Source organism: Macaca thibetana, chromosome X, assembly GCF_024542745.1.
Source record: "Macaca thibetana thibetana isolate TM-01 chromosome X, ASM2454274v1, whole genome shotgun sequence".
Taxonomy (NCBI): domain Eukaryota; kingdom Metazoa; phylum Chordata; class Mammalia; order Primates; family Cercopithecidae; genus Macaca; species Macaca thibetana.
Genome location: NC_065598.1, coordinates 37,072,998 through 37,087,383, shown reverse-complemented (window position 1 = coordinate 37,087,383; position 14,386 = coordinate 37,072,998). Strand labels below are relative to the sequence as shown.

General features: G+C 38.9%; 1 protein-coding gene across 3 annotated transcripts in view; it reads right to left on the bottom strand.

The window, feature by feature from the left end:
- Nucleotides 1-5,089: 5,089 nt before the first annotated feature.
- The window catches only part of PRRG1 (proline rich and Gla domain 1), a 98,430-nt gene continuing 89,133 nt past the window's right edge, over nt 5,090-14,386 (bottom strand). For all 3 annotated transcript variants that reach the window (XM_050776511.1, XM_050776512.1, XM_050776510.1), the window contains exon 4: nt 5,090-9,157. In XM_050776511.1, coding sequence (XP_050632468.1) covers nt 8,672-9,157 — 486 coding nt within the window. In that variant the 3' untranslated portion in view covers nt 5,090-8,671. The remainder of the gene's footprint in view (nt 9,158-14,386) is intronic.

The following is a 14,386-nucleotide window of genomic DNA, read 5'->3' as shown; positions in this document are numbered from 1 at the left end:
TGATCCTGACACCCATCAGGCTCAGCAAATTACCTGGGCTGTACTTCTGCAAGGCTTCATGGAAAGCCCCCATTACTTGAGTCAAGCCCAAATTTCTTCCTCATCCATTACCTATCTTGGCATAATTCTTCATAAAAACACACATGCTCTCACTGCTGATGGTGTCCAGCTAATTTCCCAAACCCCAACCCTTTCTACAAAACAACAACTCCTTTCCTTCCTAGGCATGGTTAGGTACTTCCGCCTTTGGATACCTAGTTTTACCATCCTAACAAAACCATTATATAAACTCACAAAAGGAAACCTAGCTATCCCCATAGATCCTAAATCCTTTCCCCACTCATCTTTCCATTCCTTGAAAACAGCTTTAGAGACTGCTCCCACACTAGCTCTCTCTGACTCATCCCAACCCTTATCATTACACACAGCCAAAGTGCAGGGCTGTGCAGTCAGAATTCTTACACAAGGACTGGGATTGCGCCCTGTAGCCTTTTTGTCCAAACAACTTGACCTTACTGTTTTAGGCTGGCCATCATGTCTCTGTGCAGCAGGCACCACCGCCCTAATACTTTTTGAGGCCCTCAAAATCACAAACTATGCTCAACTCACTCTCTACAGTTCTTAAACTTCCAAAATCTATTTCCTTCCTCACACCTGATGCATATACTTTCTGCTCCCTGGCTCCTTCAGCTATACTCACTCTTTGTTGAGTCTCCCACAATTACCATTGTTCCTGGCCTGGACTTCAATCTGGCCTCCCACATTATTCCGGATACCACACCTGACCCCCATGACTGTATCTCTCTGATCCACCTGACATTCACTCCATTTCCCCATATTTCCTTCTTTCCTGTTCCCCACCCTGATCACACTTGGTTTATCAATGGCAGTTCCACCAGGCCTAATTGCCACTCACCAGCAAAGGCATGCTATGCTATAATATCTTCCACATCTATCACTGAGGCTACCACTCTGCTCTCCTCCTCTACCTCTCAGCAAGCTGAACTCATTGCCTTAACTTGAGCCCTCACTCTTGCAAAGGGACTACACGTCAGTATTTATACTGACTCTAAATATGCCTTCCATATCCTGCACCACCATGCTGTTACATGGGCTGAAAGAGGTTTCCTCACTACGCAAGGATCTTCCATCATTAATGCCTCTTTAATAAAAACTCTTCTCAAGGCCACTTTACTTCCAAAGGAAGCTGGAGTCATTCACTGCAAGGGCCATCAAAAGGCATCAGATCCCTTGGCTCAGGGCAATACTTATGCTGATAAGATAACTAAAGAAGCAGCTAGCATTCCAACTTCTTTCCCTCATGTCCAGTTTTTCTCCTTCTCATTGGTCACTCCCACCTACTCTCCCACTGAAACTTCCACCTATCAATCTCTTCCCACACAAGGCAAAGGGTTCTTAGACCAAGGGAAATATCTCCTTCCACCCTCACAGGCCCATTCTATTCTGTTGTCATTTCATAACCTCTTCCACATAGGTTACAAGCTGCTAGCCCACCTCTTAGAACCTTTCATTTCATTTCCATTGTGGAAATCTGTCCTCAAGGAAATCACTTCTCAGTGTTCCATCTGCTATTCTAATACCCCTCAGGGATTATTCAGGCCCCCTCCCTTCCCTACACATCAAGCTCGGGGTTTTGCCCCTGCCCAGGACTGGCAAATTTATTTACTCACATGCCCTGAGTCAAGAAACTAAAATACCTCTTGGTCTGGGTAGACATTTTCACTGAATGGGTAGAGGCCTTTCCCACAAGGTCTGAGAAGGCCTCCACGGTCATTTCTTCCCTTCTGTCAGACATAATTCCTCGGTTTGGCCTTCCCACCTCTATACAGCTCGATAATGGACCAGCCATTATTAGACAAATCACCCAAGCAGTTTCTCAGGCTCTTGGTCTTCAGTGGAATCTTCATACCCCTTGCCATCCTCAATCTTCAGGAAAGGTAAAACGGACTAATGGTCTTTTAAAAACACACCTCACCAAGCTCAGCCTCCAACTTAAAAAAGACTGGACAATACTTTTACCACTTGCCCTTCTCAGAATTTGGGCCTGTCCTCGGGATGCTACAGGATACAGCTCATTTGAGCTCCTGTATGGATACTCCTTTTTATTAGGCCCCAGTTTCATTCCAGACACCAGCCCAACTTGAACTACACCCCAAAGACTTGTCATCCCTACTATCTTCTGTCTAGTCATACTCCTATTCACCATTCTCAACTACTTGCAAATGCCCTGCCCTTGTTTACACTGCCAGTTTACACTTTTCCTTCAAACCATCATAACTGGTATCTCTTGGTTTTACCTCAAAGCGGCACCCTTAAGTCTCTCTTAAAGTGGATAAATGATCTTTACTGACAGGGTACACTCCAATACTTTCACCCTGAAGTCCTATTCTTTACTTTTATACTCACTCTTATTCTTGTTCCCGTTCTTATACCACCCTCTACCTCTCCCCAGCTATCTCCACCACACTATCAACCTCACTCACTCTCTCCTAGCTGTTTCTAATCCTTCTTTAACAAACAATTGCTGGCTTTGCATTTCTCTTTTCTCCAAAATCGCCAAGGCCTTGACTTACTCACTGCTAATAGGGACTCTGTATATTTTTAAATGAAGTGTTTTTACCTAAATCAATCTGGCCTGGTGTATGACAACATAGAAACACTCAAGGATAGAGCCCAAAAAAACTCACCAACCAAGCAAGTAATTATGCTGAACCCCCTTGGGCACTTTCTAATTGGATGTCCTGGGTCCTCCCAATTCTTAGTCCTTTAATACCTGTTTTTCTCCTTCTCTTATTCGGACCTTGTGTCTTCTGTTTAGTTTCCCAATTCATGTAAAACCGTATCCAGGCCATCACCAATCATTCTATGACAAATGTTTCTTCTAATAACCCCACAATATCACCCCTTAACACAAAATCTTCCTTCAGCTTAATTTCTCCCATTCTAGGTTCCCACACTGCCCCTAATCCCGCTCGAAGCAGCCCTAAGAAACATCACCCATTATCTCTCCATACTACCCCCCCAAAATTTTCGCTGCCCCAACACTTCAACACTATTTTATGTTATTTTTCTTATTAATATAAGAAGATAGGAATGTCAGGCCTCTGAGCCCAAGCTAAGCCATCATATCCCCTGTGGCCTGCACATATACATCCAGATGGCCTGAAGCAAGTGAAGAATCACAGAAGAAGTGAAAATGGCCAGTTCCTGCCTTAACTGATGACATTTCACCATTGTGATTTGTTCCTGCCCCACTTTGACTGAGCGATTAACCTTGTGAAATTTCTTTCCTGGCTTAGAAGCTCCCCCACTGAGCACCTTGGGACCCCCACCCCTGCCCACCAGAGAACAACCCCCTTTGACTGTAATTTTCCACTACTCACCCAAATCCTGTAAAACAGCCCCACCCCTATCTTCCTTTGCTGACTCTCTTTTCGGACTCAGCCCGCCTGCACCCAGGTGACTAGAAAGCTTTATTGCTCACACAAAGCCTGTTTGGTGGTCTCTTCACAGGGACGCATGTGACAGTTACAAGTTAACATAGAGGTAGATAAAGTAAATAAAATTACTGAGAACAGAATGTGATGACACAAAGTTTGAAGAAGTGGCAGGGGATAAGAATCACAGCAGAAATACAAGCATTGAGGCCAGCCAGAAAGCTAATGGTGTTTTGGTCGATTTGTAGGCAAAAAAAAAAAAAAAAAAAAAAAAAACAGCCCTCACTTTTTGATGTATTTAGGGGAGTTAAAAGGATTAAACACAAGTCTTGCCCTCAAAGAGCTTTAGGAATGTTGAAAAGTCTCAGAGAAAACAAATAGTTGAATTTAAGGAGGGCCGAGAGGTGGAAGAGCAGCTCTGGATCTTCGCTTGAACTTTTCTGAAATATGTTAAAAGAATTATTAAAAAAAAAAAAAAAAAAAAAGGCAAGTCCATATGGCCACAGCCAAGTATGAACTTTTAAAAAGTTATCTATTATGACAGATGTTAGAATCATGGTATCTTTAAGAAAGGGGAATGAGGAAGCCTTTTGGAGTGCTAGAAATTTCTTGATCTAGGTTTTGGGTTTTATGATTGTAGTCATCAATGTGTAAGTTATATAACTTTTAGAAATTGCTATAGATTTTTTAAAGTACCTTTTAAAGACTATTTGGACAACTCTTTGAGGACTTCTGCTTATTAAATGGATACTTAGGTTTGTAATTTATATTTAAAATTCATCCTTGAATATGGAGTAAATAATTTTAATTCTTTTTATCGTATCAACTCATATTCACATATGTTTGGTTAGTGATGTGACAAACCAGCTTTTTTTTTTTTTTTTTTTTTTTTTTTTGAGACGGAGTCTCGCTCTGTCGCCCAGGCTGGAGTGCAGTGGCCGGATCTCAGCTCACTGCAAGCTCCACCTCCCGGGTTCACGCCATTCTCCTGCCTCAGCCTCCCGAGTAGCTGGGACTACAGGCGCCCGCCACCTCGCCCGGCTAGTTTTTTGTATTTTTAGTAGAGACGGGGTTTCACCGGGTTAGCCAGGATGGTCTCGACCTCCTGACCTCGTGATCCGCCCGTCTCGGCCTCCCAAAGTGCTGGGATTACAGGCTTGAGCCACCGCGCCCGGCCGACAAAACAGCTTTTAATCTTTGAGGTAGCTCTACACATGGGAAGATGCCCTTTGGTCACAATGTTTTCATCTTGTGCTTTCTTTTCAAACACAAGCTGTTCTGCTAAGCAGGAAACAACTGGCTCCTTGGCATCTATAGACAACACTATTCCCAGGACTTGACAAACTACACTATGCAGGGAGCTCAGTCTATTCCTTTGGAGCAATTGCTTCCATTTTGTATCATGCCAAAATCATTCAAAAGTAGTATAGAAAATTCTATCTCGTGCTGAGAACACTCTGAGGTTTTGATCAGATGATTTCTGTTGTTTTACTGAGCTATATTCCCTAAATGTGTAAGAAAAAAGAAACATAAGCATTTTACCTTATTAAAAAGAACATAATTAATAAGAACATATGCAGCATATTTACCACCTAACCAAAATATGATTAACACATGGCAGAAAAAAACTCTTGGGTTTAAAAATAGCTTTATTTAGCATACCAAAAACACAGAAATATAAGAAAGACCCTACCTAGTATAAACATAAAAAGTTAAATACCATAATTTAATGTAAACCAAGCATCTTAAAATGTGAAATATTATAAGAAAATACATACTATTTACACAGAACCAAGTTAAAGCTACCTCCACAGTTACTGGATCAGATCATCAATCTTGAAGTCATCATTAAAAATGAAACAAACACAACATCTCTATCTGTACTGGTCAATAGGAAAAGAAGAAATCATTATATTTACTTTAAGCAAGTATAATTTATTGTGACATTTAGAGCAGAGAGGCAGAAAGTGCCAATTCTAGGATTCCAGACACAACTACTGCACATGCAGACGTGTAAACCATTCCACAAGAAGACCATTGAGCCTGTTCTTTTATTTAAATGCAAACTGGTTGATTCAATTCAGTTACTCCTTAAGAAAGGTACTAAATATATTCTGTAAAAATAAACTTTTAAAAAACAATCAAAGGTGAATGAAATATCAATCAGGTAAGAAAGGCAAAAGCATAAAAAATATATATTATTCCAAACAAACCCCTTAATTTTAACAAATGCTAAGAAACTTAGTTTATAAAACCAGATGGGGTAGCAAAAGGGATTTTAAAAAATATAAAAGCCAAATCAAACTCAAACCAAACAAACAAACCTAAGATAATGTTTCTTGAAGACAGTGGTATTTTGTTTATCCTATCATTATCATGCAGCAGCCACCATGAGATCTATGGCTGATAAAGCTGTTACTGTGAAGTAGTATGTTATTTGACCAACAGTCTAAAAAGCTATAGTCATTGATCAGTTTAAGCATTTGGCTTTTTGGCTTCAAACATCAACATTCATTCTGATACTGCAATTCAAGTGTCTCTAAAAGGCAGCATTATATCCAATATCAGGAGTTTAAAATGTAAAATAAAGTTGCAAGAAATCACACTTAGTAACAGAATATCCTTCTCCTATGTCTAATCCTGTAGCTCTAAAACTTTTGGTCTCTGGACCCCTTTATTCCCTTAACATTTATTGAGGATCTGGATGCCAAAGTGCTTTTGTTCATGAGGTTTATATCTATCAATATTTACCATACTAAAAAAAAAATGAAAAATTTTAAAGTATTAATTTATTTAAACATAATAAACCCATTACATGCTAACACAAATAACATTTTATGAAAAATAGCCATATTTTCAAAAACAGAAAAAGAGATTTGTGAGAAGATGGCAATGTTTTACATTTGCAACACTTTTTTTGAGATAGAGTGAAAAGCTAATGTCTTCACATTATAATAAAAATATTTTGATCTCATAGTCCCCCCTGAAAGGCTCTCAAGGAACCCAGGGGTCCACGGGCGATGCTTTGACAACTGCTGATCTAATCTAAAGCCTGACATTAAAGACAAAAAAATGTCCACACAAAAGGTGTCTTAATTTTTATTTAAAAATAAACAAAAAAATACCCCACACATACATACACAGTTCACTGGGTCAAACACTTCTACCTTTAGCTTTAAATAGAAGCCAAAGATTGATGTGTGCTCATGGCAAAACTAAAAATGCCATTTCTGAGACCAGGGTCAAGATATAATCAATCATTTTTAGTCCATGAAAGCTGCTAAACCTATTAACTAAGCACACATGCCTTAGTTCCCTTTCCAACATTTGCTTAAACCTGTTTGTGCTGCATGGGCTATCATCTTTCAGTTGGCACATTTTCAGAATAGACCAGAGCATGACAGGGATTCTCTAACAGCCCACTGAAAGATCTCATACAATTTAGGAAAACGGGAAAATTATCCTTGAAGCACAATAATAATAACATTACGAACTTAGTGTAGATAGCTCTTCACATTTTACAAATTTCTTACATATATACCATCTCATTTGATCCTTGTAAAGATGATATTATCCCCATTTTAGAGTTGAGGAGGTTGAGGGTCAGATATGGTTCTTGCTCAAGGTACAGTGGTGACAAGTATGTGATGGAGGAGATCTGAGTTCAGGTCATCTGACTCCTACTTCAGGATTCCCCTCAGTGTTACTCCTTCCTTTGGTTCCAGGGCAGGACTGGGGGAGGCGTCCGTAGGGATGGAGCTGGAAGCAGCAGGAAATGACACACCTGAAGCCTATATTCCTTCTGCCTGCCTCATCAATCATTTTATCCAACGCTGAAAAGGTTTGGAAGTGGTACAAACATTTCCCTTAACTGACCTAATGAATTTGCCATCAGTGCATACAAAATGAAACTTTATGATTCAACTGTCTTGTTTTCTTTTATTTCTCAGCCAGCTTATGTTGGCAACCCATTGACAGCCTGTTCTCTCTGCTCCAAGAAAAAAGTAAAAACCCTACAGTTAAAAAAATACCTGATGAAAATACAAAAGGAAGTCGCAACAATGATGAGATCTGTGTGGGGCTATTACTAGATTTATTGTGAACCTAGCATAACACGGACTTTGCAATCTTCTTATACCAATTGGAGAGCAATATAAAAATCACAGTTCATAATTTAATGGAAAATTACCTCTTAACAATCTTGAGGCAAAGACATCAGCCTATATAAAAATATTAAGAAAATAATTTCAAAAATTTTATTTTAACTAAACTCTTAAGGGCTTGAAAATTCTGTGGCAGTAGGAGAGAGTGTAGAACGTACAGTAAAAGGCAATAAAACAGTGAGAATAATTTTACCATTCATGAGTAAAGGAGTAATGGGTATCTACTGCCTATCATTAATCCACACATATATCCATTTTAGAAATTACTGCATTGCCTGGAAATCTGTCTCATCAAGATGTTAATATACACCACAGGAGATATTCAAGATGCTAAGAAAACACTGTTTAATTTTGGAAGTCGGGGGGGAGTGGTCAACCAAAAAGAAAATCCCTATTACAAAACAAGCGGAATGCTACCAAAGACCTTATTGCTATCTGCTGTAAGCAAGTTATCAGTAGCTTACGCATTATTGCTCACACACACTCTTTCTCTTTCTAACATCAAGAATGAGTATGTGTAATTTTTTTCTTTTTAAGGTAGATGAAGAATTATCAAGTTAACAAAAGCCAGTCAGAATTAGAAAACATGCTAAGTATATCCAGTTTGCAAAAATCTACAGCATGTCACTGGCTATTACACAAATTCTTGGTATCCTTGTTTTGCAATTTTGGTGAGTAATGCTCTCTTTCCAGGTGATTTAGGTAGAAGTTAATGGATTTTTAAGACAGTTTTACATATACTGTGTTGATACATACATATGTATATATGCCTATACACACATATATACACTTACATGTATGTCTCATCACATCACAGAAAGACCCCGTTAGTGTTTTCCCTCTTCATATATTTCCCCTAGCAAAAATGAGCATGGATAATGATTCTACAACAAGAAACAAAACTAAAGAAAATAAAACCAGAAAGTATGAAGTGGTATGCTGTAAGAGTCCAATAAAATAAGTCAATGAACATTTATGTAGTGGTAAAGTGCTAGAAAGTTCTTTCATTAGTATTTTAAAAATGATTAGAGTAAAAAGAAGTTTGCAGCTTCATTTGATGGTGGTGACCACAGGCACCATAGGAATGGCACTGGCTGAGTTGGAGTTGACTATGTCCTCATACTCCGGGGGTGGGTCTAAATGAGGTTCTGTTTCACTCCTCTGCAGGTTCACCTGGCCAGTGGCTTCCTCATAGGTTGGTGGGGGATCACAATTGGACAGGCGAGTAGAGACGGAATCTGAGCGCCCAACTACGTATCCCAGAAAGCCTGGAGACAATCCACTGCTGTCAAACACTTCATCTGGTGGGGGGGGTGGGGTGATAATATTAAGGTGCTGAGGGAAAGGAATGTGGCCTTCAGTCACTGTCTGTCTACGAGTTTTGTTTCTTAGGAAGCATCTCCAGATTAGGAAAATGACAAGGAGGATAATGAAGAGGCCAAAGATTAATGGAAAGGTAAGGTAAAATTGAAACCAGTCACTTCCTCGGTTACTCTCCCCTTGTTGCGCTTTTGTGTAGGTGCTCCAAAACTCCTTCTGAAAATACAATACAAAATAAATAGAAAATCAGTATGAATAAAAGATGGAAAATACCAGATGAATAAATGTCTGGGTTCAATGAACATAATGAACAAAAACCCAAAACCAAATTTGCTGAATCAAAGGACCTACAGTCTATATTTTCCATGTGACAAGAAATTACAAATACATTATTGTACTCATTCTGGATCCTCCATAAAATGGTCAATCAGAATCCAAGAGTGTTTTTTAAGACTTGGAGTTATTTATATTTTCAGCTATGACACTTTAGAGGGAAAAATAAGTAACGAGCGTTTTCCCCTTTACTAATTATACCAAATAATTTACTGTTAAAATATGTTAAATATCATCGCTCTCCATATCCAATTACAAGATTCTCATCTCATGATCCCTATAATCATTAACAGTATGTACAAGTTTAGGCTGTTGTAGTCTTTCAGTGCTCAAACACTCCAGAAACACCTTGTTTTCTAATGGTTCTGTTTAGGTCTTGCCACCAGACATTCCTCCTCAGCTCCCTCTCCGCCCCTAGAGTTTAGTACACAGATGGTGACTGAAGGTCAAAATTACATACTGTTCCTAGGAGAGACCTCAGGCTAGTGAAGAAACTGCATTAGGTTACTTCTAAACCTGGACCTTAATCCCAAATGAAAAGTAATCCAGTAGTTCAAGACTTTACCGTATGTAGGGGGAAGTATTTAAAAGATAAAAAAGAAACTTGACCCAATTACTAGTTATGAAACCTGGGCAAGTTACTCCTTTCAGCCTCGGTTTCCTCACTTGTAAAATGGTATAATACAAACCTACCTGATAGGTTGCCTGTGCATTAAGTGAGATAACATTTATAACACATCTAATTAAGCCCCTGGCATATAAATACTCAATACATATTAGTGATTATAATTAATTTTATATATTATAATCGAATCTCTGCTTCAAAATGACTGATTACCTATCCCTTACTTTGATACAAAGATCACCCACAATTGCAATGCTATTGACTCCATTTATCAAAGTGCTTTTCTCACAGTCATATTTATTCGCAGGTATTATGGGTCACTAATAATATTTGAAATGTCTTCCATTTCATATTATTTAATTATCTGGCATCAAGGGAGGGAGCCCTTGGAATGCAAATTGGAAAAAGAAGAGCTGAGGAGAGGAGTTAGCTCACTACACGAATGGACAAATGGAGTTGGATTACACCTGGAATTCTGAACTCAGATGTCCCATGGGGGCATGGAATTTAGATAAAACACCAAATCAGGTCCAAACTAATACTATGGGCACTAAAGCTGCTTGTTTTATAGTCATATATTTTACTTCACTTAGTCATATAACCTTTTAAAGAACCCTGTGGTCATAATAATGACTCCTGAATGAGATCTCTAAGGTACATTATTACTCCAACATTCTATAATTCTAAGAGGAACTGGACATGTTGTAAGAAATATTGTATGATTTACTAAAGGCTGTACAGGTTCGCAATGAATTTCACCTAAAAATCCAGATGAAAATATGCAAGATCCAATACTTTAAAAAGCCCAAAGAAGAAAAAGTAGAGTCTAGATACAGCAATCATCTCAGGAATAGTATGTAATAGCTGAAATTGTCAAAGGACTCATTTGTTTCACTAATATGGAAATATATTCACAGGTAAAAACTATTAAATATAGATATATGAAGACTTTTTACACAATAAATTTGCTCCTAAAATTGCACATCATTAACTTTTTATATAACTGTCACTTTTAGGATTGAAAAAAGTTAATTATATAAAACTTCACTCATGTAAAAACAGCAAAAATGGGGCCGGGTGTGGTGGCTCACGCTTGTAATCTCAGCACTTTGGGAGGCTGAGGCAGGCGGATCAACTGAGGTGAAGAGTTCAAGACCAGCCTGACCAACATGGAGAAACCTGGTCTCTACTAAAAATACAAAATTAGCCGGGCACAGTGGCGCATGCCTGTAGTTGCAGCTATTCGGGAGGCTGAGGCAGGAGAACTGCTTGAAACTGGGAGGCAGAGGTAGCGGGTGAGCTGAGATTGCGTCATTGCATTCCAGCCTGGGCAACAAGAGCGAAACTCTGTCTCAACAAAACAAAAACAGCAAAAATGAAAACAAATCACTTGTAGTTCCATCATAAAGATGTAAGCAGTATTAACATTTAGGTTTACATCATTTTAAAAATTGCTTTACATCTCTTTCTCCTGTACACTTGCCAATCACAGTTGCACTCCTAAAAAACAACAGACTCTTTTACAAATTTGGAATCAAACTGCACCAAATAAAATAAAATAAACTTATCAAGTATCTGATCCATAGTAAATTTTCCTTTATCTGCAGGTGAGACTTTAACCTCTCTCTTCCTAGCCTCTCAGGTCACCACTTTCTTTTACTCTATTTCAATTTATCCAAAAATACCAATAAATATATGTGATTTAAATAATTATATGATGCTAATCTTAGAAAAATATAATAAAATATGACTCTTTTATATTGTCCACATTACTTTGGAATACCCAAGGATTAATCTACATGAATCTTTTTTGCACGCTTGCTTGCATAATTCAATTTCTCTGTTTTTTGGCATTCTGGGAAATAAAATTTTAGTCTAATTCTTTCCACTTCGGAAAAAAATTACAGAAAAATAATCGGGCATTTATTTTCAATGGATAAAAACAAAGCTTAGGCAAAAACTGAATGAGTAAACCAGATTTTAATTTTACAGGTAGTAACTTACTTAATCCTTAACATATAAAATACTGTAGGCTCTGTTATCATCCTCACTTTGCAGATGAGGAAATGGAGGCTCAGAGAGGTTACATAATGATAAAGTCAAGGTCATTTAACATCTAAACATTGGAGCTGGGATTTCAACCTAAGAGGTCTGCCACCAGAGCAAACCAATAAGCAATCTGCTTTGATGTATAAGTAATTTGGAATCAGTTTGGCTACTTTCCTAAAATTCAGTCTTCCATCATTTTCAATGTGTAGTCAAAAGCAAGCTGCCTCATTTTACAGATTAAATGCTTTCAACTAAGTTAACAATGATCTAAATAAAAACACAATGACAGATTTATTTGGAAAAGAGACTGATATTATGTCCTTGAGGCCAGAGGGTCAGAAGAAAATTCATGTGAAATCAGCTCTAATAATTATCATTCAAACAAATAATTTCAAAGTATGTTTCTGTAAGCTATTTATACAGTTCTTTTTCTTTTCAAATCAGCAATAGATTTAGAATAAGCAAATGATTTCAAGACTTGGTAGAGCAGTGCTTTAGAAGGATTTAACATTAGTGGCAGGCAATAATGTGGCACAAACGTGTGTGCCTAAACAAGAATTACTATCATAATTGAATCATACTTTTATAGCAATCTTAAGCATGATGTAAAAGAGTGAATGAAGAAAAGAGTCATTATAGGGACTCTATAGTTTCAGCTCAGGAAAAAATTAAACAAGTGATAAACACAATCTGGAGCTGCCAGAGAGGTCCGACAACCGTTTCAGAGGGAAGAGTCGCAAGAGGTAGACGTTTCATCCTGTAAGCTGAGTGCTAGAACAAAATGCAGTAGGTGGAAGATTCTTACAAAGAATATTTGTTTCCCTTTTATAAAATGTGTGCTTTTTTGTTTTGAATGTTCTCATTGCCATTTACGAACAGAATTTGAGTGACTCAAGGCCTGACCTCAAGGCTTTCATAATTGGAAAGATAGTAGAGTGGGGCATGTTTTGCAATCTGATCAATCAGCTCAGAACCTACATAAAAAAGTTGGGAAGTGGATGATTTTCCCAGTGAGTTTGTATTGATGAGGAGGGCCTAGCAGCATTTATATACAGCTCTCCTACAGCTTCTCCCTATCCTTGAAAGAGAATGCCATTAAAGGGGAGGAAGGACCTTAGGAGACGAGGGACTAAAAACCAATCCTAACTCCAAAAGCTGCCTTGTTGAGAGTAGAAGGCAGAAATACACCCAACTTGGAAAATCCAAGCAAGTGTAGTCCAACGTTTTAAGATTCCTTACCAAAAGTGATACTCTAGGGAAAATGGCCGGACTTACAAGTCACTTAACATCTTCGGGTCAATTTCTTTGTCTCTAAGGTAGTTACATGTATATCTAAGCTATGAAAAAGTAGAAAAGGCAATTTTTAAATTGATACATAATGCGGAGGTGTGGTAGCACAAACCTGTACCCTCAGCTACTTCAGAGGCTGAGGTGTGAGGGTCCCTTGAACCCAGGAGTTAGAGACAAACCTGGGAAACATAGGGAGATTCCAGCTCTTTAAAAAGTATCTTAGGCCGGGCGCGGTGGCTCAAGCCTGTAATCCCAGCACTTTGGGAGGCCGAGGCGGGCGGATCACAAGGTCAGGAGATCGATACCACAGTGAAACCCCGTCTCTACTAAAAATACAAAAAATTAGCCGGGCGCGGTGGCGGGCGCCTGTAGTCCCAGCTACTCAGGAGGCTGAGGCAGGAGAATGGCGGGAACCCGGGAGGCGGAGCTTGCAGTGAGCCGAGATCGCGCCACTGCACTCCAGCCTGGGCAACAGCGTGAGACTCCGTCTCAAAAAAAAAAAAAAAAAAAAAAAAAAAAAAAAAAAAAAAAAAAAAAAGTATCTTAAAAGATATGTTTTGTGCCGGGCGCGGTGGCTCACGCCTGTAATCCCAGCACTTTGGGAGGCCGAGGTGGGCGGATCACAAGGTCAGGAGATCGAGACCACGGTGAAACCCCGTCTCTACTAAAAATACAAAAAACTAGCCGGGCGCGGTTGTGGGCGCCTGTAGTCCCAGCTACTCGGGAGGCTGAGGCAGGAGAATGGCGTGAACCCGGGAGGCGGAGCTTGCAGTGAGCCGAGATCGCGCCACTGCACTCCAGCCTGGGCGACAGAGCGAGACTCCGTCTCAAAAAAAAAAAAAAAGATATGTTTTGTATTCTTTTGTCAAAAAGTAAGGTATTATCTTGAAAACTGTCAGTAGAAGATGGTCAAGTTACTGGGAAACAATATTATGCTGGGCATGATAAGCATCAATTCAATTGACTACCAGTTGAAGATGATATGGCTGGGGGATGGAGAAGACCAAAGGTTGGTGGCATGCTGTTTCAATTAATTATGGGCACTATATTTTGCAAGGTGGCACACAGGTTACATAAAGAAAATTCTCATAATTTAGATGGAATTATTTGGAAATGGTTATGGTTTGGATTCAGGACACTTGAATGGA